Below are 21,686 nucleotides of genomic sequence, written 5' to 3' on the forward strand. Positions count from 1 at the left end.
AAAATACTTTTGGGGGGTCTGAATTAAGCTTCTTTTTTTTTTCAGGCTTCTTTACCTTCAAAACAGAATTGTTTTTTAAACTGAATATTAAAGTAGTAAAAATTGTGCTCTCTCCTTCCGGGAAACAAGCCCTCCCCGAATAAGCCCCCTAAAAAACGACTGTGAGCTCATAGATCTGAAGTAGTTTATTTTCTGCGCTCCACTTCTCGCTTCAACGGCGTCTGGATGTGCTGTCACTTGGCAACTTATCATCGGAATCTACTAGGCCAATCGGCTGCCCGAGAACTGTCCGAAGGCGAGGCGAAGATTGGTAATTGCCTTTTTTCGTCATCTTCGGTGGTCTCCGTACATCCGGCATCGTTTCCAGGTTTCTCTCTCGGCCTATGGAAAAGGTTTGGCGCGAGACTTCGAAGGAAAAGCATGCGATTGCAGTGACAAAATAATCGCCGATAATTGCGGAAGGAATTCGTCAAAGGTTTTGATCGTCCTGCGATGAATACTTGACGGAAAGGAGACAAGGATATACACGACTGAATTTAGAAATTTCTTAAAGATAGACTGTAGAGTCCACTAAATGGCGGCGGCTACGGTTCTATCCCTTGTGTGTTACAATCATCCAGAAAAGAAAGCGGATTTCAAATGCTTTGATTGCAAGTTTGGTAAGCTTAAGGTTATTTTCTCCTTTGATTCGTTTTTAGCTAATATATCTTTCAATCCATTCATTTGCTCCACTTGAAAGTAGCTAGAATTCGGAAAGATGTCGTCCTCTCGATCTTTGCATCGCTTGCAGACATGTGTCAATATTACTAAACACGTGATCTCAAAGCGCTTTTATGCTTACTCAGTTTATTTACACCAACTGGTGAAATATCCGGATTGTCGTGTCATTATAGGAAAGTTGTAACAGAAAATGTTTGACGTAAATTTATTTATAATTATGCACGGAGTTCATGCATCAGCTGACGTGTGCAAACAGCCGGTTTTTAGCATCCGGTTTCCAGCTAGAGTTTTAGGACAAAAAACAAACCAACAAAAAAGAAAACAAAAAACAATGCTTTGTTGTACACCATAATAGAAAATGAGGCAAATCTAAAAAATGAAAAACTATGTAAAATTCAACATAAGGAGGTCTAAGTGCTTCTGTTCCTTCAAATATTGGTGATTTACATGTATAAAAACGGTCAGTATGAAATGCAGACTGCAGACTGCAGATTGCAGACTGCAGACTGGGTATAAAATGCAGACTAGGTATAAAATGCAGATTGCAGACTGCAGACTGAGACCAAAGCCACCTCTTCGTCAAATACAGAATACAATTTGAATTTTTTCAACTTAACTTACGCTAGTGTCATACAATCGTCTTTCGAGATCATTTCCCGTGAAATTGACATTATTATATTCTTTTCGAAAAGCGCCAACCTTGAAATAAACAACCCCAAAGCATGACGTAATCAATAACGCGGACACATGACCTTTACTTCGAATATGGTTGACCTTTTTGCCGCTTTGCGTCAACATCAGTAAGTGGCAGTCAGGGTGGCAGTAAAATAATGTTTTTTGAATAAAATATGTGTTCATGCATTGCTAGAATACTGAAGGTATACAATTTGTCTGTGACAAACTTCGTTTAAGTTCAAAGAAACTTCAAATCTGTCGATGTCAAATTGCTTCCCCCTCGGAAATCAAGTCTGTTTGCCTCATTATAATAATTATGAAAACCGTCACAGGCGTAATTGTTTACGAACTAATGAAAAGCGATTAAGCTCGAGTATTCTTTGTGAAGAAAGGGCCTCAGGAAATGAATGCTACCAAATCGAGATAAAGAAAACAAACTGTTGAGAAATGGGTCAAAAATAAGGTCAATTTCGTGGGAGATGATCTCGGAAATGTGATTGCGTGACACTAGGGTAAGCTAATCCTGTATTTGACGAATGGACGGTTTTGATATCAGTCTGTATTTTATACCCAGTCTGCAGTCTGCAGTCTGCAGTTTATACCTAGTCTGCATTTTATACCCAGTCTGCAGTCTGCAATCTGCAGTCTGCAGTCTGCATTTTATTCTGACTGTGTATAAAAAGTACCTTCACAGTTCCATCCTTTACTTTGAGTTTCTTGCATTGTTTAATGATGTATGTACTTATAGGTAATCATCTGCCGGCAGTTGACCAAGTTTAACTACATGTACACTGTGCATTTTGGAGCATTGTGCCAATCATTTTCAAAAACCTCAACATCCCCTCCCCTCCAGATATTTGAACTGGAGTTTAAACAAGGCAATTATTGGCTTGTTTAAATTCCAGGCCCCAAATCCAAAGGGCCATTCAAATGCCATTCCTAGAGGACAAATTTTCAGCTTCAATCAGTCACTCTACTGTTTGAACAGAGGCAACGGTTCAAACTTCCAACTATGAGGTTGAAAATGAACAGTCATGGTCTGACACTGCAGACTAACTGCATATACAGGTATTATTATTTTGATATGATGATAATCTTTAATAAGGATGCCAACTTCGCTGTGTAAAAGGGTCCTCTTTAAGACTTAACCATTAAGCTAAAAATAATCAACATTACTTCTACAAACGTTAAAAACCTAAGATATTACAGTGCAAATAAATACAGTACCGTGCAAATGGAAGTCGACAGTCTTGACTCAACACTTGATCCTCAATCCTCGAAGCTATCGAGAATTGAGTTTCAAGATGCTCAAAGAATTTTTTGAGGATCTCGATGGCAGACCAGGGACTCACACTATAAAAACATGGCAAGACTACAACAAAGATGAATAATTCAATGAAAATGTTTGCTAGAAGGTAGCTTTATAGAGGCCCCATTTAAAAGTTAATGGGGAAAGAGGTAACTTCCCTTTGTGATTAATACTAGATTTAAAATGCCAATCTGAAATGGGTACATGATGATTTTTTTTTCCTAGACTCCATCATCAACTTATGTGCACAGTGTAACATTCAAGTGCACAGTCTTGATGTATTCAGAGCCCACAGAGTGGAGCAACTTGTGATAAAGGTATTTGATAAACTATAAATATTTCAGTTGTTACTGTGAAAGTGTACCAGTGTGCTTGTAATCTCCATGGCAGGTCTCTTCACAAAGGGACCCAGCTAGTTGCATTTTCAATTCAACATAGTTGAAAGCATCGATTTTCTTGTTCCTCAGGAACGTGAAAGGAGACTTTCTCAGGACATCAATGACATTGAAAAGTAAGTGTCAGCAATAATCAAAAATACCTACGGCAACCACTTGTAAATGTCGTGGTTTGAATTTTTGGGGGTTTAAAATTTTTCAATTCCAGTTTACTTTTTTTCCCTTTGTGAAGTACTCATCACCATAATCAGAGGCAAAGGGAAATAAAAATCAAACTGGTCTGAAAATTTTTAATCCCCCCAAAATTTTGAACCACAACATATGCACTGAAAAGGCCAAGTTAATAATATCGTAGGTTTGGAATTCAATATATATCCCCAATCTCCCTGGCAGGCTAGGATAGTGACTAAAAGCTTCAATACCACATTTGTTTCCTTGCCCTGTTAGTCATTTTTAAAGTGCACCTAACCCCCAAATTTTTTTTCGCTTAAATAAATCTTTGCACCTGTTCGAAATGCATTGAGCCTTTTTGCACCTTTTTTCAACCAAATCGTGACTTTTTATAGGCTGTAAAAGTTACAAAATCTAGCCATCATCTTTCCCATGACCGAGCTAGTAAGGGGCATGGGTCTATTCCTGAATTGACGTCACAAACTGCTTTGCATGCATTTTCACAAAGACTTTATACGATGCAAATCAGTTTGTGACGTCAAGTAAGGAATAGACCCATGCCTCTACTAGCTCGGTCATGGGACAGATGATGGCTACATTCGTAACTTTTACAGCCTTTAAAAAGTCAAGATTTGGTTGAAAAAGGCGCCAAATAGCGCAATATGTTTCGAACAGGTGCAAAGATTTATTTAAGAGAAAAAAAAATTGGGGGGCTAGGTGCACTTTAATAGTCATGTTATCAGATGACACAGTAATTCCTTCCATTACTGAATGTTGATGGTGTTTTTGGTTTCAGGTTATTATCAGTTGAAAGTGATCTACTTCAAAATGTGCTAATAAGATTGAAATATTGTCAGCAAGAAGAGAAGGTATATACTTTTGTGGTTGTAAATTAATAGAAAAATTATAAGAAATTGCTGAAGTCTTTTCAAAACTTGTTCTAAAGTACTCCTTCATAATGTTTTTTCCTTCACAGGAGACCTTAAGTCATTTGCTTCAACTGCAGACAGCAACAAAAAGGAGACTTGCAGAAATAAAAGAATGTGAGACAAGAATTGACAAGGCCTTCAACTATCTCAAAAAGGTATTTTAATTTATAAAATTAATTTGCTCTCCCAATTCTTACTACAGAACCATTTGAAAGTTAAGTTGACAGTCTTGACTTGATCCTTGCGAGAATCTAGTATCCAGGATCGAGTCAAGAATTGAGACTTGCTTCACTCAAAACTAATAAACCTACAGATAATTTTTTTATCACGGGTTACTAGGATTGCTTCTCTAAGTACAAGTACTTTCAATTGGTTTGTGGATTATTAAGAAAAAAAAATTACTGTAAATATTACAGTTGCCTGCCCATGAGAAGCATGTGTTAGTGTATTTATCATGGCCTGAAATGTTTTCTTCTTCTTTATGTCCTGTCTGATTTTGTTTAGGTGTCCTCTGTGCTCACACAGTGTACCTCTTCTGCTGAAAACAGTGATGGCAGTGGAAATTTAAAGCATGATTCCTGTGTCCCTGAAGTGAATGTGCCACAGGGCAAAAGCTCTGAACATGCGCTTAGTGCACCACACCAACCCAATGTACACCCTATGCAGGGACCTGCAGGTGAAGCCCAAAATGGTCCTCCTGAAGAACATCCTATTAGGCTCCCTGATGAAATCAAAGGTACATTGTTTTTGTTGTTTGATGTGTGTTCAAGGCACTTTTTACTTCACTGGCACTGATCACCCTATCGCACAAAATACAGTGGCTAATGTTTGGAAACCTTCAATCCACATCCTGTTTAGCCCTCAACCACCTGACTATTTCAGGAAAATATTTTTTATGCGTCAATACTTTAAATAATAGTAGATACCATTTTTCGGACTTCCTTTCTCTTATAAGCAATAAAATTGCCTTGAGAAATACATCGCTGCAACGTCGAATCAAGAAGATAAGCTTGTGAAAAAGTGGAATTCTTTTCTTTTCTCTTGGTAAAAGCTTGTGCCGCGCTTAACATAGTATAATAAATGTAAATTAACTACCTTTTTTTCTCGTCTAGCTTACGCTGCATTAAACAAAGTGTACTAAGTGTAGATTAGCTGTAGTCCTACTTAGTTTGTAATGTGCTGAGTGTGCAATAATGTATGAATCAAAAAAAAAAAAAATACAGTCACTGTGGCTAATAATGTGTTTTTATTAGGGAAGGATATCTTTCCCGTAACTGTGGTTGGCTCTCTGGCCAGAAATGGATCTTTCTGGATGATAAAGACTCGAGAGTGTGACTTGGACAAACAACGACAAATCCAGGCAGGAATAAGGTATTCTAAATACTGTAGCTGTTGTGAGCAACTGGTGTAGTCATTTAGACTTTCATAGATTGTACATGCAGATTTTATTGTCATTGTGATCAGTGGCTGCTTTGTCATCTTTGTTGTGATTACAAATGTATTGTTGTCACTATCATTTGCAGTCACAATGCCTGTATTGATTTACCTATAACACATGTATAATAAATTTATGTTGTGGTCTAAAGTTTGTTTGTTTGTTTTTGTTTTTTTTTTGTTTAAAAATTTTCAGACCAGTTAAATTTTTATTTCCTTTGAGTGGTATTCATAACCATAATCTGAGACAAAATGAGATAAAAATCAAACTGGCTTGAAAATTTTAAAAATATTGAACCTACCACAACATTATCTTGTATGTTAAGGGTAATAATAATAATGATGATGATGATGATGATTATTATTATTATTATTATTATTATTATTATTATTATTATTATTATTATTATTATTATTAATGAGGATGACATCAATTAATGACTCAGTGGGTTACATAATGGCCCTCCCTGAACTATTCTAATACTAAGGAAAATTAAACTATTGATATAAGTTAAAAGAAATTGATACGTATAGTCAATATTAAAATGTTCGGCAACAGAATTTTCTAGCATCATCTTTCTTTGAAACCCTCTTAAAAAATGTTTCTGTGAAGAGGTAGCTCTAAGGGACAGTTCTGTTCCGTTCCATGGGCGTTTAGCACTGGAGTGAAAAGTAGCAAAGAGGGTGCTTATTATGCGGAATTTCTGTTGAATGTAACTGTTATGAGCGGTGGTATAAAAGAGTCAATTCTGCTAGACACTGCTTTCTGTCTTTTGTTCATAGAACGCATTACCAGACACACGGTTATGGAGGCGTTGTTGAGCCCAGTGTGGGACTGCTTTGCACAACACTAAATAGATTCAATAAACAGTTCTGCCGTGTGAGAATTGAAAGTGTTGCAAGCTCTGGGACGGTAGGTTTAACCGCGTTCATAGATGTAATGATAATGCTAATGATATGTTTTGCACAGTTTGCACAATTCGCTCTGACTAAGGGCTAAGGTTTGAAACGTCAGCGCTAGAATCTCTTTATGGTGGCCAAATTACCTTTAGTTATCAACTCTGTTGATGAAACCAATATTTGAAGGGCTGAGAGTATAACCGACCCAAATGACTTTTCAGATCGCTCTGTTGTTTTGGTTCAGATTCACCGGAATTTTTGCATTTGGCCTTAAATTCCGTAATTAGTTGAAAACGTTCAGTTTCTTTTTCTTTTAACTTTTAGCCTGCTTTTAAAATAGTATTTTAAATCTTAAGTGGATAATTTGTTACGGGCAAACATAAGGTGATGTGAAATTTTAACCCTCATGTGGACTTAAACAGATAGTTGTGAAGTTATGTACAGTAATTTTGTAATAAATTCAGACTGCCTTTTTTCGCTGGCAACAGATAGGGATCCAGTGTCAGACTGTGGATCCGTACGTGTACATGTAGCTCACACGGGTTAGCAAAAGCTTAAAACCTAAAGGTTTTGGGATGGACTAGGACAGCATTGTCAGTGAAATGGGAAGAAAACAACTCCAAAAAGATTGCAATGACACAGGAGAAGTAATAATTTATATATGAGTATTATAATATGTAGGGTTTTGACACTTGGGGAGAGGCTGTCATCGCTGCGAGAGACAGGGTGGGATGGAGAAAACAAGTCAACGGCCCTATTCTCCCAGAGGAGATAAGGAACTAAGTCATTATAATATGTATTATACATTGCTGTATTTCAGGTGAAGCTACGGTTTGTTGACTTTGGACTAGTTGAGGAAGTCCCACGGTCAAGTTTATGTCATCTACCAAAAGAGTTTTCTGATATTCCATTTCAGGTGGGTTTTAATTTTGAGAAAAATACAACTAAGGCTAAAATATGTGCAATTTTAAAATAAAAAAATCAGTAAGCAAGTTATTAAATAAACTAATGATATCCAGCATGGAGTATTAATTGGGAAAATGTGTAATCCAAATCTACGGAACCACTCAAACATTTTAAGATCTACTGTATGTCAAGATGTCTACATACAAAAATTCAGTGTTTTTTATGTGCCAGGGTTTTTACTGAGTCCTTCGGTATTGTGTATCAGATGACAAGAGTTATATGTATTTGCACCAGCACCACTGAAGTTCATTGTTTCTAGTTTAAAGCCCACATTTACATACAGTACATGTACATGAATACAGACTCATAACGCACCAAGTAATATCCAGCTTGTTAGGGAACTGGTCATAACAAGTTTGTTCAAAGAGGACCACCCTTGTCTGGGTTAGGGGGGTTTATTGACTTTAAAATTAATTATTTTGAGTTGGCACAGTAATATTCAGCGAGATAAACAAGGAAAGTGAGGTTTCAATCTCACTGTCATTTTTTTCTGCTGGATAGAGGGGTGGCTATGCAATAAAGACACCATCTTTTGAGGTTGAGGAAGGGGGTGTAGGCAGAGGCTACCAATGATCATTGGGGGGTTTAGTGGGTCCTGTTCAAGCATAGTAGTTTTGGCCAAGTGCTTCCTTTAAAAGATGACATCTTACATGCTTACTTTTATTAAATAAAAAATAAATTGTTTTGATGAAGAGAACCAGTAAGAGTATTTCATTATTACCACAATTGCTAAGTTATGTCTTTTGCAATCCCTTGCAGGCCATGGAATGCTGTTTGCTTTCAAATCTTGATACACAGCTTCCCTATGAGGTAATGTTGAATATGGTACAGCGTAATACACATGTATGATTATATCTTTTATTCAATGTTATCAAAAACAGCCCTTCTAAGGACTAATAGATAAGGGGGTTAGTTTCTATAGAAAGTGTGGTGCTGCGTCAGTGCTGGGGAGTGGAAACGGATGTTTGGCTTTATCAACATGTAGATTTGTCTGGCAAAGGGCTAAGGCTCAAAAGTTACCCAGAACTGAAATCTCTTTAAGGTGGTCAAATGACATTATCAACTCTGTTCAAAAACAAACATTCTTCCCAGGGCTATGCTCACCTGGATGATCGTCATTTACCTACTTATAAATTTTTGTTATTCTTCTGTAAATATGGTATTGATGAACATCATCATGGCTAAGAAGCTTCTCCAATTCAATGTTGTTTTGTTAGTAATTTATACTTTAAAGAAATGTCTTCAACTTGTTCTTGTGTGGTTTCAATCCACTACAGCTACTTGCATGTCACCATGAACAGCATCATTCTGTTTTTGACTGTTTTGTCTCAGTTTTCCAGATTATCTGTGGTCTATTATTAGTCAGGCCAATTAAGTTGTAGTATTAAATAAATATGTAAATTGTTCTCCCCGATATCTCAACCAAAGAGACAAATCTAATGAACATGATGCCTTGTGCACCACCTATGCCCTGTACCTACTGAGACCTTGCTGGTAACACTTGTACTTGTGCAACAAACATCCCTATGGCTTCTTGTTCCTTTTTTTGTGTTAGTTATTATTATTATTATTATTATTATTATTATTATTATTTTTTTTTTTTTTTTTTTTTTTTTTTTTTTTTTTTTTGCTCTTTAGAAAAATCTGGCGGGTATGGTAGGACTCAAGAGGGTTATAAAAATAGTTACTGTATGTAGTATGGAGGTTATCTTGTTTACTATTTTATTTTTGACTTTTCAGGCCAAGTGGTGCTTCAAAGATTTAACCTTCAACAAGATTTTGATGGCTGCTTTAGAAGGCCAGGTATCACTTGTCTTTCATTGAACTCTTTGCATTTCTAAAAACATTTTAAACTATTTGTACAGTGTAACTCTGCTTCAGATTTTCTGACATGTTTATATTTTGTTTCTTGACTAGGTAGTGGATAAAACAGGCCGTTCTGTGCACCATGTGACTTTGGCTTCATGCGGTGAAGTGCCGGTCTGCATCAACACCAAAGTGGCAAGGCTAGGTTAGTTCCCTGCCATTGTGTGTTCATTTACATGTATATTACATTCTTTCATTATTTTTCTCGACATTCTAATTACAGGTCAAAATTAACTTTAGGTCATTTTTTTCAACCAAAGGAAATTTTAAATCAAACTAGGTTATTTTTTTTAACCTAGGTAATAAAAAACTCCTCCTCCCTTTTTCCCACCAACCTCCCCTCTCTTATTCTAGTATTCACCCCTCCCCTCGTGTTCCACTTTACCTCCCTCACTACTTACCTTGCCCACTCCCAATTTAATGTTTAGCAAGTAACAACGAAAGAAAGATTTTTGTCTGGGCTTGAACTCTTGACCTCCGGGTTTGTAATCTATCACCTATACCACTAGGCCATCGTGGAATTGTTGCAGATTTCCCTATATTTCTTTGTTTTCTTACTCATGTGGCACCCAGGCCTCCTCGGTCAAAACTTAAGTTATGCAAAACTTTGTACTTGCGTAGTTGAACAAAACCCTAACCCTTTAATCATCGCTTAGACCTAATCAGTAACCCTGGTGACCCTTTAAGCATGCCCTTTGTTCAATTATCGTAATGGTAGATCACCAAAACCCCAACCAAACCCTAACCCTTAAACCATTGCTTATGCCTAATCCGTAATATTAACCTAGGTTAAAAAAAATGACCTAGGTTGAAATACATTTAACCTGAAAATGAATTTGACCTGTAACATATATACATTTGATATAATTGATATTGTAAGATATTGGTGTTGTAATTCTGTGTTTTTTCTCTTTTGTACTGTACAGTCTGTATAAAACTTTTTGTTTGCAGTTTGTCATTAAGTCTTTCTTTCTTTACCGCCACACTGCACTTTTGACCGTGATGATCCTAGCGTTATGTAGGATACATGCCACACAAGCTCACCATGAGTTTCCGGTACAGTATAGGCTAGTGTCTGAGTGTCTAACTGGTGTACAGAAGATCATGCATTGGATTCCTGTCAACGACTCAGATGTTTCTCTATTCCATGCTCAGGACATTGTGCTTAATTCTTCCCTTACCACAACTCTTGCACCTCTTTATTTCCACCCACAAGTAGAAGATTTAACCGTCATACTACATGTAGTAATAATCAAAGGTTAGGGAGTGTGTTTAATGATCTCGATCCCAGGCTCTTTCTCCTTTGCCAAGTTGGCAATGATGTCATCTGCCCCTGCAAAATCTGTGGGGGATGCCAGATACACATCCCAAGATCCATTCATTCATACATTCATTCTTTGAACATTCCATACAATCTCAACCCCAAATGCAATTAGGAGTGCGTTCTTTCTATGTTGAATGCAACAACCTCACTGCAGTTCAGTGGTACTCATTTTTATATCCCTTGGTGATAAAGGCAATGTGGAGCAAACTTTATTATGTCTATAAGGACACAACTCAAGGAAACAACAGAGATAATGCTTTGGCAGTAGATTTTTTGTAATGTTTATTGTAGTTAGCACTTACCACTTTGCTGTCCTGACTCAGTCTGTGAGATTTGCATTTCTTTGCCTGGAGAACTGAGTTATTTTTCACAGTTTGTTGAATATTATAATAATTATTGTAATTGTCAGCTTTGTTGACTTATTTTTTAGTTGAGGAACAGAAGCAGGCTCAAGAGGTGAGCATTTGTTTGAAATAATTTGAAGAAAGTTAAATACAGTTACTATTCATGATAAAGAATTGATTTTAATTAATAATTTTAATGTTTAGATTGTGTTATTCTAATAAGGTACAGTGTAAAGGGTGTGTCCCTGGGTTCTTACTTGTGGTAATGCTAAAAGTTTGGGAATGTAATGTGTTTTCTCGTTGTTAAGCATTTTTTGTCGATCATACCTGATCAAGATACATATATGTACATGTAATTTCTAATTTCTTTTGTAGAGTCTGTATTAAGTGTTCATCCTGGGGGAATGGCTTGCCGGCTGCTTAATACAGTTGCCAATGGTTTAAAGAAATGTCAATGAAATATGAATATTTTGATTTATTAAAAACTGGATCGTTGTATAATGCAATTCAAGTGGTTTGATTGGCTTAGCGGCTATGGTATGTGAGGCATTATACCTGCCCGAGAATCAGAGACCATTAAATTGTCTTCTAATTGTTCTTGCAAAGCAAAATTAGCAAAATCTAGCAATATTTCTTGATTGTTTTTAATAAAACAATTATTCCACACACGCTTGTTGGATATGAGATGATTATAGCCAACTCGGCGCTACGCCCCTCGTTGGCTATCTATCATCTCATATCCAATGCGCGTTTGTGGGATAATTGTTAAATAGAGGATAACCCATTGCACACTTGTGGGGGGCTTAATAGAGTTGACTGTAACAAAATAAAGATCGCAGTAAAAGTAAATGTGGGAAACAGTAAGTTATTTTTGGGACTTTGAGAACTGAGTGCTTAACCCAGGGTGGCCATTAAAATATTACAGGGATGCTAATACAGGTTTGACTCCATGTTCATGTAAAACTCGCTGATATTTTGATGCTAGGTGCAGTCTTGCTGAATTAACATCTCACTGGTGTTCACTTTCAGGAACGTCCTCTTCAGCCTAAAGCAGACAAGATAGAAAACAGTACAATAGTTATTGTAGGCAGTGATACCAAACAGGAAATTCCTGTTTTCCAAAAAGAACCGACCTGTGGTCTTGCTTCGGACACTGCCGGAAATGTGGATGCCTCAAGTGTTACATTTGAAGAGAAGGAAGAAGTATTGAGCACAGATTACGAGACCAGCGCTGCTGATAAAACAGCATTATCTACTCCCAGAGATGACAGTAGTGTCGCACAGATTTCAAAGGATATCTCGCCATCACTGCGGGCAGAAGCAGCAGAATTCATCCCTAGTCCACCTGACAACAGCCCACAGGGTCAAATTCCTCTTCATGCTCCTCTGAATCAGCAAAACAATGTTCCTGGAATTTTACGTCTTCCAGTACCAGAGGACAAAACTGTTAATGCAAAGCCTGAAGATGAGAGCTGTGAAACATTACCTGAGACACAGCTACCCACTGGCTGTGTTGACTTTGCGACATATAACCGTATCATTACGCAGTGCTCCATGAATCTGATTCCAGTGGAGGTCCTGCCCAAAGCACGATTTATCATGATAAGATCAACTGTAAGGAGAGTTGTTGAAAGTATGAAGTGTGGTTTCTGGTGTGCTACACCAGAGATCAACAGATGGCTAAACCGTGTTTTTAATGAGCAGGCGAAGGCTGGCAATCATGTCTTCCTCTTGTTTTCAGGACCAAAAAGTTTAAACTTTTGTGGTATGGCACAGATGGTCACACCCATTGACCCCAATGGTAGCTGCCCTACACTTAACAAGTCATTTCGTTATGCTAGCAAGATGGTCGGTAGGTGTACTCTCAAATGGATCTATGCACATGATATTCCCTTCATTGATGTGCTCAGTTCCAACAGTGGTTTCAACAAGTGGTATTTAGCTGATTGTGGGGATGGAGTTGAACTGCCTAACAAACTTGGACAGCTGATAGTGAAGAGTTATGACTCCTCAAACAATTTCCGTTCAATTTTGCAACATGCTCTAGAGAGTTACCAGACCTTTCTGAGTGAACAGAAAGTTAACGATACCACCCAACCCCAGATGGGTTACAAGTTCCAGGAGCCTCAAGAGAGTCTACCTGTGTCTCAAGAGGAGGACTGGGACCTAGAGGTAGGTACTGGCATTCTGAGATTAAGTCTTCAAGATCTGCAAAATGCAAATCCCCTCCAATAATTACTCTTCACCACTCCCCCCCCCCCCCACCCCCGTCTTCCCATCAGTTAGTCTGTGTCGAGGGTACTACAGGCACTTTCAAAACGACTTAGTATTTCTTGTTCTGGATGTCCTGACAACTTTAGGAATTTATATTATTTTGCTTTAGGATTTCCTAGTTTTGTGAGTGCCTGAATTTTTATTTTCGTGCAGATCAGCCATGAAATGTTGGCCTCTTGTTTTCATGCAGACCACAGTTTTTTAGAAAACAGTACCAACAACATTGTCCATTGGTTACAGCACTCATGCTATCTTGTGGTTTATATGTTAGATTGAGGAGAGTTTAAAAGCCACAAAGTCCTTGGAAGCAAAACCAAAGGATGTCAACCATGATGAAAAAGAAGTGGATGTCAGTGTTCCATCTACAGCAGCTGGGTCTGCTTCCATTGAAGCGAAAAGCTCCATTGCAGATACATCAGGTGTTGGTACTGATGGCACAGTACATTCTCCCAAGAGCAGCTGCAAGAGCGATGATAATGTGGCTTTTACTTCTGTGCAAGAAGAGGACACTGAAGTTGTTAATGTCCAGGAGGAAGTGGTCTTACCACGAGATGATGATAATTTTGAGGCTGCTAAAGATCATATTGAACCTTGTGAGAGTTCGTCCTCTGAAATGTCCCTTGTTACTGCTTCAGAAGGTCAAATCAATACAGAGGTGACCACTCCCAGTTATCAGGCAGTACATGTAGAAGGATCGGCACCCGATGATGTTCCCGAAGATGAAGACGATGATATTGACCATGCTAATAATAGTGATTGGGAATGTTCCAGCCCTCCCAGGGATAGGGGCGTGCAAGTTTTTTCCCCAACCTCAGAAATAGAATCACCAGAATTAGATGTAGATAATGTTGAAAGTCAAAGTAACATCAAGGGTCAAACAGACGCTCAGCAAGTACCAAGCTCAAGTGATGTTAGTTTGCAAAGTTGTGAGACTGCTTCTGAGGAAGTTGTCGATGTTCCAGCAAGTCTTGATTGGGATGACGAGCCCACACCTGAGGATGGTACATCACAGGAAGACATCAGCGACGCAAAGTTCAATGAAAAGGAACTGTCCCAGAGAGAACTGCCAGAGCCTGGAGAAAGCAACTCAGCATTGGACGTTGGACCTGTTAAAAATGATCCTGTGTGTGCGGGAGGTCCTCTTGATTCTCTGTCTGGAGGCAAATCCCTTATGAGTGAAGGTGGCAACATTGCCGAAGTTAATGCAGGTATGAAGTACAGTTGATAACGTTTTTTCATTTGTCTACTGATGTGTTCGGTGACAAGTTATTTTTGCATGGAATTGTATAATTTTTGGTATGCATGTAATAACTATGGACTTTATAAACAAAGATGGAAAAATCTATAGCTAAAGCCACTTCCACTTGTACATTTCCCATGGTATTGTATAAAGCAAATCGAAGGCAGTTTTCTTTGGTCTATACTCTTCGAGACCATAAAATGATGACACAAAAATTAATGTTCAAAACTTGGTAGTGAAACCACTTGCCTGCAGCTCGTGGTTCTACTTGAGTTTTGAACATTTTTGTGACTTCATTTTATGGTTTATAAGAGTACAGACTATAGAAAACTACCGTTGATTTGTCAAATAGTGTTTTTTTTTTTTCCTTAATAGCAACAATATAACCTGTTAAAAAGAGCCTTAATTTTAGCTTTACAATGTAAGCAATTATTACTCAAAAACCGGCTCGGTGATCCCTGTTTCTTTATTATCAAATGGTAATCAGCATCAACGTTTTGCAAAGGGGGGGGGGGGGGGGGGGGGGTTCAGAGCCACTGTAAATTTTGAAAAATTGCTGGAAGTGCTGAAAACCATTGTGAATCACCTTAGCAAGCAATTGAATGGAACCAAAAATTGACAGATTTCCTTTGTCTTTACCTTGACACAACTGAGGTCACCTTTTAACCAAGTCTTGCTCCAATTTTCTGAGGCAAAGTAGTTATCTTAACTACTAGTAATGATCAAGGATTAGGGAGTGCGCTGGATGTCACCATGCTCTCTCTCTCCTTTGTCAAGTTGGTGATGATGTCATCCGCCCCTGCAAAATCTGCAGGGGATGCCAGATACGCGTCCCAAGATCCATTCATTCACATCAACGTTGTCCCGTACAATCCCGACTCCAATCTGTATTAGAGGGAGTACATTCTTTCTACGTCGAACGCAAAAATGCATCCATATGTAAATTTGAGTTCACTTGTGTAAAGACCCTCAGGCACAGCCATATTCAATTTTTGTAGAAATCTCGTCTACACCAGAAGATGAAGCGAAATATCGAGAGATGAATGGTAAAGGAGAAGCACAGCCTGAGTGCCATGCTCCTTCATATGGCGTAGGTAGCCAAGCAGAGCCCAGCCTGGGATCTAAAGGAGATGCTGACCCCCATGGAAGCTCGGAAGACCTGCTGGTTGATTACGATGATCTGCCGGTGGAAATAGGTCAGCTTGCTTTGTCACGTTTGGACGTAAATTTAACTGACTTTACATACGGGGTTTTTAAGATTTGAAACAGTTGGGCAAGAGGTTATTGCACCTGGGCAGGATACATCAGATAATATTCTTTTATTGAAAACATTGGTTAAAAATGTTGAAAGCAGCTGGACATGTTCACAGACGGTCAATTTGCCGGGTGGCTGCAGGCCTTTAATGAAACCCCTGTGACATGCACATTCGTAAATAAAGTAAGAAGCAATTATAACTGTGTGAACGGCTTGCATAAACGTAGCACATAGAGCGTATGTACATGTAAGGCCAGATCCTTTTTCTTGGTCCTCGCACGTGAGGAAGCAGCCCATGGGCGGTGGTCGGAGCAGTGGAGTAGTAATCTGGGATAAAAGTAAAAAAGTAAAGTAAATTTACTTATACACGGTTATATTAAAGCTAAAAGCTTCTGGGGCTGTGTAATCAAACAAATATTTTACACAGAACAGAAACTCTTTAAAAATCCCAACTGGCAGGGAGGCTTACCAGTTGGCTATTTACAAAGTGTGGCCAAGGATTTGAACAGGGGACTACCCTGAAACAAATCCAAGCTAGAGAGGGGAGGAGAGAGAGGGGACTCGAACCTGGAGCCTCCAGATTACGAGTCCGCGTCTTTAACCACTCGACCACGTCTCCCCTGTCACAAGTTGAAGTCCTTTTTTGGCCACCCTCTTTTGTATGGGTTCCTGTGCTTTTTTCCCTAATGGGAGTTGTGTCTCGTTGTACCCAAGACCGAAGTTCAACCGCTTGGCCAGCCAGTGGGGATTTTTTACCTGTTATGTTTATTTGAGAGGTGTGCCTGCAACCTAGTTTGCGTTTGCTAGTTGCCCTTCCAATATAAAAAATGCATTTCTGTTTTCAGCATTAACTCTCGCTCTCCATTAACCTCAGCTTAATCAATATCTGGCCGGGCCACATCATGTATGTTGCATAACATACTTATTACGTCTTCTCAATTGTAGGAGAAGAACGTTACATTTTGGCGCAGGAGAATTTGGCAAGCAATGGAACTTTCTGGGCCCTTGTTTACCGCACTAAAGAAGAGGAGAGGTCCTTTGTGGATAAAATGAAACGAATGGGGTTAGTGTGATAGAATTGTTAGTTTTAAGTGATACCTATAGCTTTAATCTACTACAACACAGAGTAATGGAACATACAATGTATGCAAAGAGCCAAGAAACAAAGTTTTTTCTTGATCGTGTAGCGTTAGGCATTGCTCAGACGCACGGCATCTGGCTGTGAAAAGTCATTTGTAGGAGTAAGTACCACATAAAGACGACTTGATACCACTTTACTTGTACATGTAGTAAATTTCATCTTGCTTTTGGCATTAGTTAATGGTAATGGTATTCGGAAATGTTAAGGATACTGTGTGTGGGTGGGGGGGGGGGGGGAATCTCAATCTTATGAAGCCCCCCGCTTCTTCGAGATTTCCACGCCACAAGTCATTTCCCTAGCTGTTTGATACTTTTCAATAATGACATGGCCTGACGTTTCAACAAACTGAGTGGACGCTATCATCAGAGTGCATTACTTCATATACTGACTACAATAGACCATTTCCGCGTTGCTTTGAACCTCATTATGAAAGCGAGGGTAAGTGTAAAGTTTTTATGAAAATCAGTTTTCATTCATATGCAAACAAAACTAATTTTCATATGAAAAGTTTCGCACTTAGCCTCGCTTTCATAATGAGGTTCACAGTTAATGTTACCGCAGACCTTCAAATATCATAACTTGTGTTGTTATCCTCCTTGTCTCATTAGGAATCGCATCGAGGCTAAAAATCAACCTCTTGATAACATCTTCATTTACAAGCACTGTGCAGTGAGTGGCCATGATGGGTATTGGTACAGAGCACTTGTTGAAAAAACGCCTGATAAAGGAAAGGTATGAAGAATAATCACATGAAACATTTTACCACAGCAACTGAACAGGAGAGCCACAACAAATAGCAGAACTAACGATGTTGTTGCCGTCTTTCTTTACATACATATATTCAAAGATAAATCTTTATTTTAACTCGAATTTATAAAATATCTAAGATAAGCTAGTATCTTCGAGAGAAAAGATAAAAACTAAATCAAAACTAAACTAAGCTACATCCTAAAATATGTTATAATTCAAGTACAAAAATCATTCAAATTAGTTGAGAAAACCACCTCTCAACCATGTAACCAGGCCTAAGTCTTAAATGTAAGCACTACTGATTTTTTTACGGTTGAACTCGACTTTGGGCAATGAAGGAAGGTTTATTTATCTTCAGACTGAGATCGATAAATCGACAGTTTTGACATTGTAACATCTGGCGACCAAAATGGCCGAATTCAACCGGAAGTAGTTTATTTATTTATTTATTTATTTATTTATTTATTTATTTATTTATTTATTTATTTATTTATTCACTGCAGTGGGGAGATAACATTTTGTCTTTTCATGCTTTACTAACCAGGCTGTGCTGTAATTTTTTTGGCACCACACTTACGGAGACTTAAACCAAACTGTACCTGTAGTATACCATGTGCATGACCAACTTCATAATATCTCGCCTGACTTTCCCCTATATTGCCCTAATACAGTGAAGCTCACTAAGTTCTAATGATGGCGGTCTCTTGGCTGTTTAGGTTGGTATCAGACTGATGGACCTGGGAGAGTACTGGGATGTTGATCAGAACGAGTTGAGAGTTCTTGATGACGAGTTCTATGCTTCCCCTCCTGCGCAGGTTTGTCGTGAAACATAGTCATTCGGTCAGGCGGTTGGTTAATCGTGCAGTTACCAGCCCATCACTGCCACCTCCCCCCGCCTCTAACCCCCCTTCCCCACTTCCTCCAATACGGAAGGCCTGATACCCCTAAGACGACCTAATACACTTGCAGAAGAGGCAGAGGGAATCGAATACAACGATGATGTTTATTAAGTGACAGGAAGCTAGGCCGCGATGTGTATAAGGGCGAATTGGAGGGGGGGGGGGATTGGTCGGTCGGTCAGTCAGTCAGTCAGTCAGACAACCAGTTAGTCAGACCAATAGTCAGTTATTTAATGATTCAATCGGTAAGTCAGTCAGTCAGACAGTCTGACTGAGTGGCATGCTCTGACGAAGAGCTAGCACTCGAAACGTCAGCTTTTGTATTTAATTACAGTCGACAGTTTACCCCATCAACCCAATTGATAAAATCAAACTCCTCCCGACACAGCACTGTAGTTTCTTTAGAAACGTTTTCCCTTTAGTCAACAAGCGATCCAGTAAGGAAATTAGTTGTTTGGCTGGTTTGGTGGTCTCCCAGTAATTCAGTAAGTTGTTGACGAGGTCAGTTATTCAGCCAGCCAGTCAGCCAGCCCTTTAAAGATAGCTCACGTAATTATTACTCGAGGTTCTGAACAGCTTTGTGTAATTTCTGCAGGCTTTTGAATGCTCCGTCTGCTATGAAAATCCTGGCAATAAAAAGGTAAGAGAAAAATTGTGACTGGTCTGCAGATTCTAAGTTTATTCACGTGAATGCTCTGTAGTTCCTAAATACGGTTATTTTGATTTTTAAAGGAGAAGGCTCGAATTTCCAGAGTCGTAAAGAAAAGCAAGAAAATCAGAGTCCTTGTGGTAGGTACTGTTTTTGTTTAGTGATGATTTAATGTTGTTTAAAGGGTGCTTTTAAAGAGGCAGTGTCGCCTATTTTAAGTGTCACTTAAAAAAAAAAACATATTTGTATTGATTGGAATGTTCAGGAAAATAATGGTTCAATTTTGTTAAAATTACCGTACTAGGGCGCAGAAAGTAGTATCAATCATTTTTGTTTGCAAATGGCTAGGATGGAAATTGATTGCAACTATAAAAAAATTGGCTAATTTTTTCAAGTTCCTACTTCGAATTTTGGAAAAACTGCTAAAAACTGATAATAGTTTACTCTTCCGCGGAGAGATCAATTCATATTTTCCTCCCAGTGATTTTTCACGTTAAGGGGTTGTTTGTCAAATATTTGAGATGTTTTGGCCAACATACAGCAAAATCTCCATGACAGAAGATATAAACATCAGCTCAAACCTTAGAATGGTGGACCCGTAGTTTGGATATTTGTAACTGCCAGCTCACACGGCTTCTAGATTGGAGGCAACCGTGAATTGATTCAAACAGTTTTAGGCGGATACATTTTTAACTCCTTAGGGTGGCAACAAAGTCCTCCTGGAAGATCGATGGTCTTGCTGAAACTAAACTAGTGTTTAAATAATTTTACAGTGTTAGTTTAATTTACTATTTTTCTCTTTTTAACAGAAAAGCTGCAACGAAGGAATAGTTGGAGTACAAGTTCTTTCCTAACGTAATAAATACATTTGAAATTTTTTGAGGTACTGAACCATTTGCAAGTTCTTAGTGTCTAACAAAAGTCAGAGCTGTTTTCGATAGTGTCGAAATTACGTTTGCTTTGGTTTTGCCCTGCTACGCTCTGTGGTTGGTTAAGAAAACCCCCGCCACTTTTTCAACCAATGAGAAACAAAACAAAACCAACCGTGACTAATTATCGTGACTTTTCCCGCGCTTGGAACCGGTTACACGAATTTGCTTTGAGTTCCGATTGGTTCATTGTGTTGTTTACGTCTTTTGTTTAAGCAGTTACGAAAAAGCTTATGTTACCCACATAACTGCGAACAAATGCTTGACTGTGTGCAGCAGGAGGAGCTAGTGGGACCGAGCATTCAGACATCAGAAACAAACGAGCCAAATTGACATTAACTTGGTTCTTAACCCCCCGGTAGAAGTGTTGTCCAGATTACAAGCGTAACCGATGAGGTGAACTCGGGACTACCAAGAGAAAACTCCAGCTAGCGGTCTCAACTCCGCTGCCCTGACTTTCAGTCCATACTGACTCACATTGTGTGTATAGAGGAGACAGTGAAAACGGCTAATAATCTTCTTATTCTCTGTTTCTCTTTCAGGTAGACCTTGCTACCGTCGAACTGTTTCAATTTGAGAGTTGATGTTTTCAGTTGTGATGTTGTTTACATTCTCACCCTGTTTACAGTTTTCCTATGCTGAATTGTTGATGAACGTTGAGATCTGTAAAATACTTATAACCTGACGGTGCATTCCTGATTGGAATGTTGTTTGACATATAAATGAAATATATCTAATATACCATTTTCGTCTTGTAAAGTTTGATCCTTATATCAACCACAGCACACCGTTATTGGCATTTAGTTGTGACCGTGTAAATAAAGAAAGTCACGCTGTTTCTTGTATACCTGTTCTTTCTTCCCTTGTTTTCATTCAGTCCGCCTTGCACTCAACGTCTTCGTGTAACCACAGTTTGATACTTGTGAAGCTACAAGAATAAAATTCCATTGTGCTGGGGGTGGGGGATTTCTCCAAAGGGGTTTATTTATTATAAAACCCTAGCTCGACCGTTGGGGGGGGGGGGGGGGGGAGGGGGTGCGTTTCTGCCCGCAGCGACTTTGAGCCTGAATAACTTTTTTCATATTTGAGAAAACGGTCTGAAACTTCAGGACTTTTTTGGAAATTTTACTTAGAACAAGGTCATGTCATCATTTACTCTTTATTGACTTTGATATTGCCATGGTAACCAATTTTTGACAGGTCATTTTTTTAGAAAATGGGAAATCCCTATTTAAAATGAAGAGAAATAGTTTTCTTTCTGTAACTTTTAGCCCGTATTAGTGTTCCTTTGTTGGTTCTGATTACTTTTCGTTCAATTTCGGCGCTTTCCTGAAGTTTTTGGGAAATCTAAGATGGCCGCCATTTGACAAACATGATGTCATTACAACGCCATATGACGTAATTACTTCTCGTTGCGGACCTCAAACGAACATTTTTGGACGTACTATCTCACCTCCAAGTGTCATAGCTTTCATACTTGCGAAGTTATGGAGGGGGTAGGGGGCGGAATCTACCC

General features: G+C 38.7%; 1 protein-coding gene across 1 annotated transcript; it reads left to right on the forward strand.

Annotated features, from left to right (window-relative positions):
• Positions 1-370: 370 nt before the first annotated feature.
• On the forward strand, positions 371-21,015 carry LOC146488411 (uncharacterized). The gene is made up of 23 exons (XM_085117257.1): positions 371-659; positions 2,930-3,021; positions 3,172-3,215; positions 4,067-4,139; positions 4,247-4,354; positions 4,704-4,935; positions 5,453-5,570; positions 6,417-6,546; positions 7,354-7,449; positions 8,259-8,309; positions 9,240-9,302; positions 9,417-9,510; positions 11,120-11,145; positions 12,063-13,205; positions 13,579-14,515; positions 15,546-15,743; positions 16,748-16,865; positions 17,552-17,675; positions 18,410-18,508; positions 19,188-19,232; positions 19,325-19,381; positions 20,051-20,124; positions 20,713-21,015. The coding sequence occupies exons 1-22, from the start codon at positions 575-577 to the stop codon at positions 20,093-20,095; spliced, it is 3,978 nt and encodes a 1,325-aa protein (XP_084973383.1). The 5' UTR covers positions 371-574; the 3' UTR covers positions 20,096-20,124; positions 20,713-21,015.
• Positions 21,016-21,686: the final 671 nt, after the last annotated feature.

Source organism: Pavona decussata, unplaced genomic scaffold (assembly GCF_977016875.1).
Source record: "Pavona decussata unplaced genomic scaffold, jaPavDecu1.1 SCAFFOLD_9, whole genome shotgun sequence".
NCBI classification, from domain to species: Eukaryota; Metazoa; Cnidaria; class Anthozoa; order Scleractinia; family Agariciidae; genus Pavona; species Pavona decussata.

Excerpts from the sequence above, each read along its gene's own strand:
- LOC146488411 (XM_085117257.1), top strand. The coding sequence starts at position 575 with ATGGCGGCGGCTACGGTTCTATCCCTTGTGTGTTACAATCATCCAGAA. Across the intron at positions 4,936-5,452 it reads GCTCCCTGATGAAATCAAAG|GGAAGGATATCTTTCCCGTA; the intron begins GTACATTGTTTT and ends TGTTTTTATTAG. Across the intron at positions 16,866-17,551 it reads GATAAAATGAAACGAATGGG|GAATCGCATCGAGGCTAAAA; the intron begins GTTAGTGTGATA and ends TTGTCTCATTAG.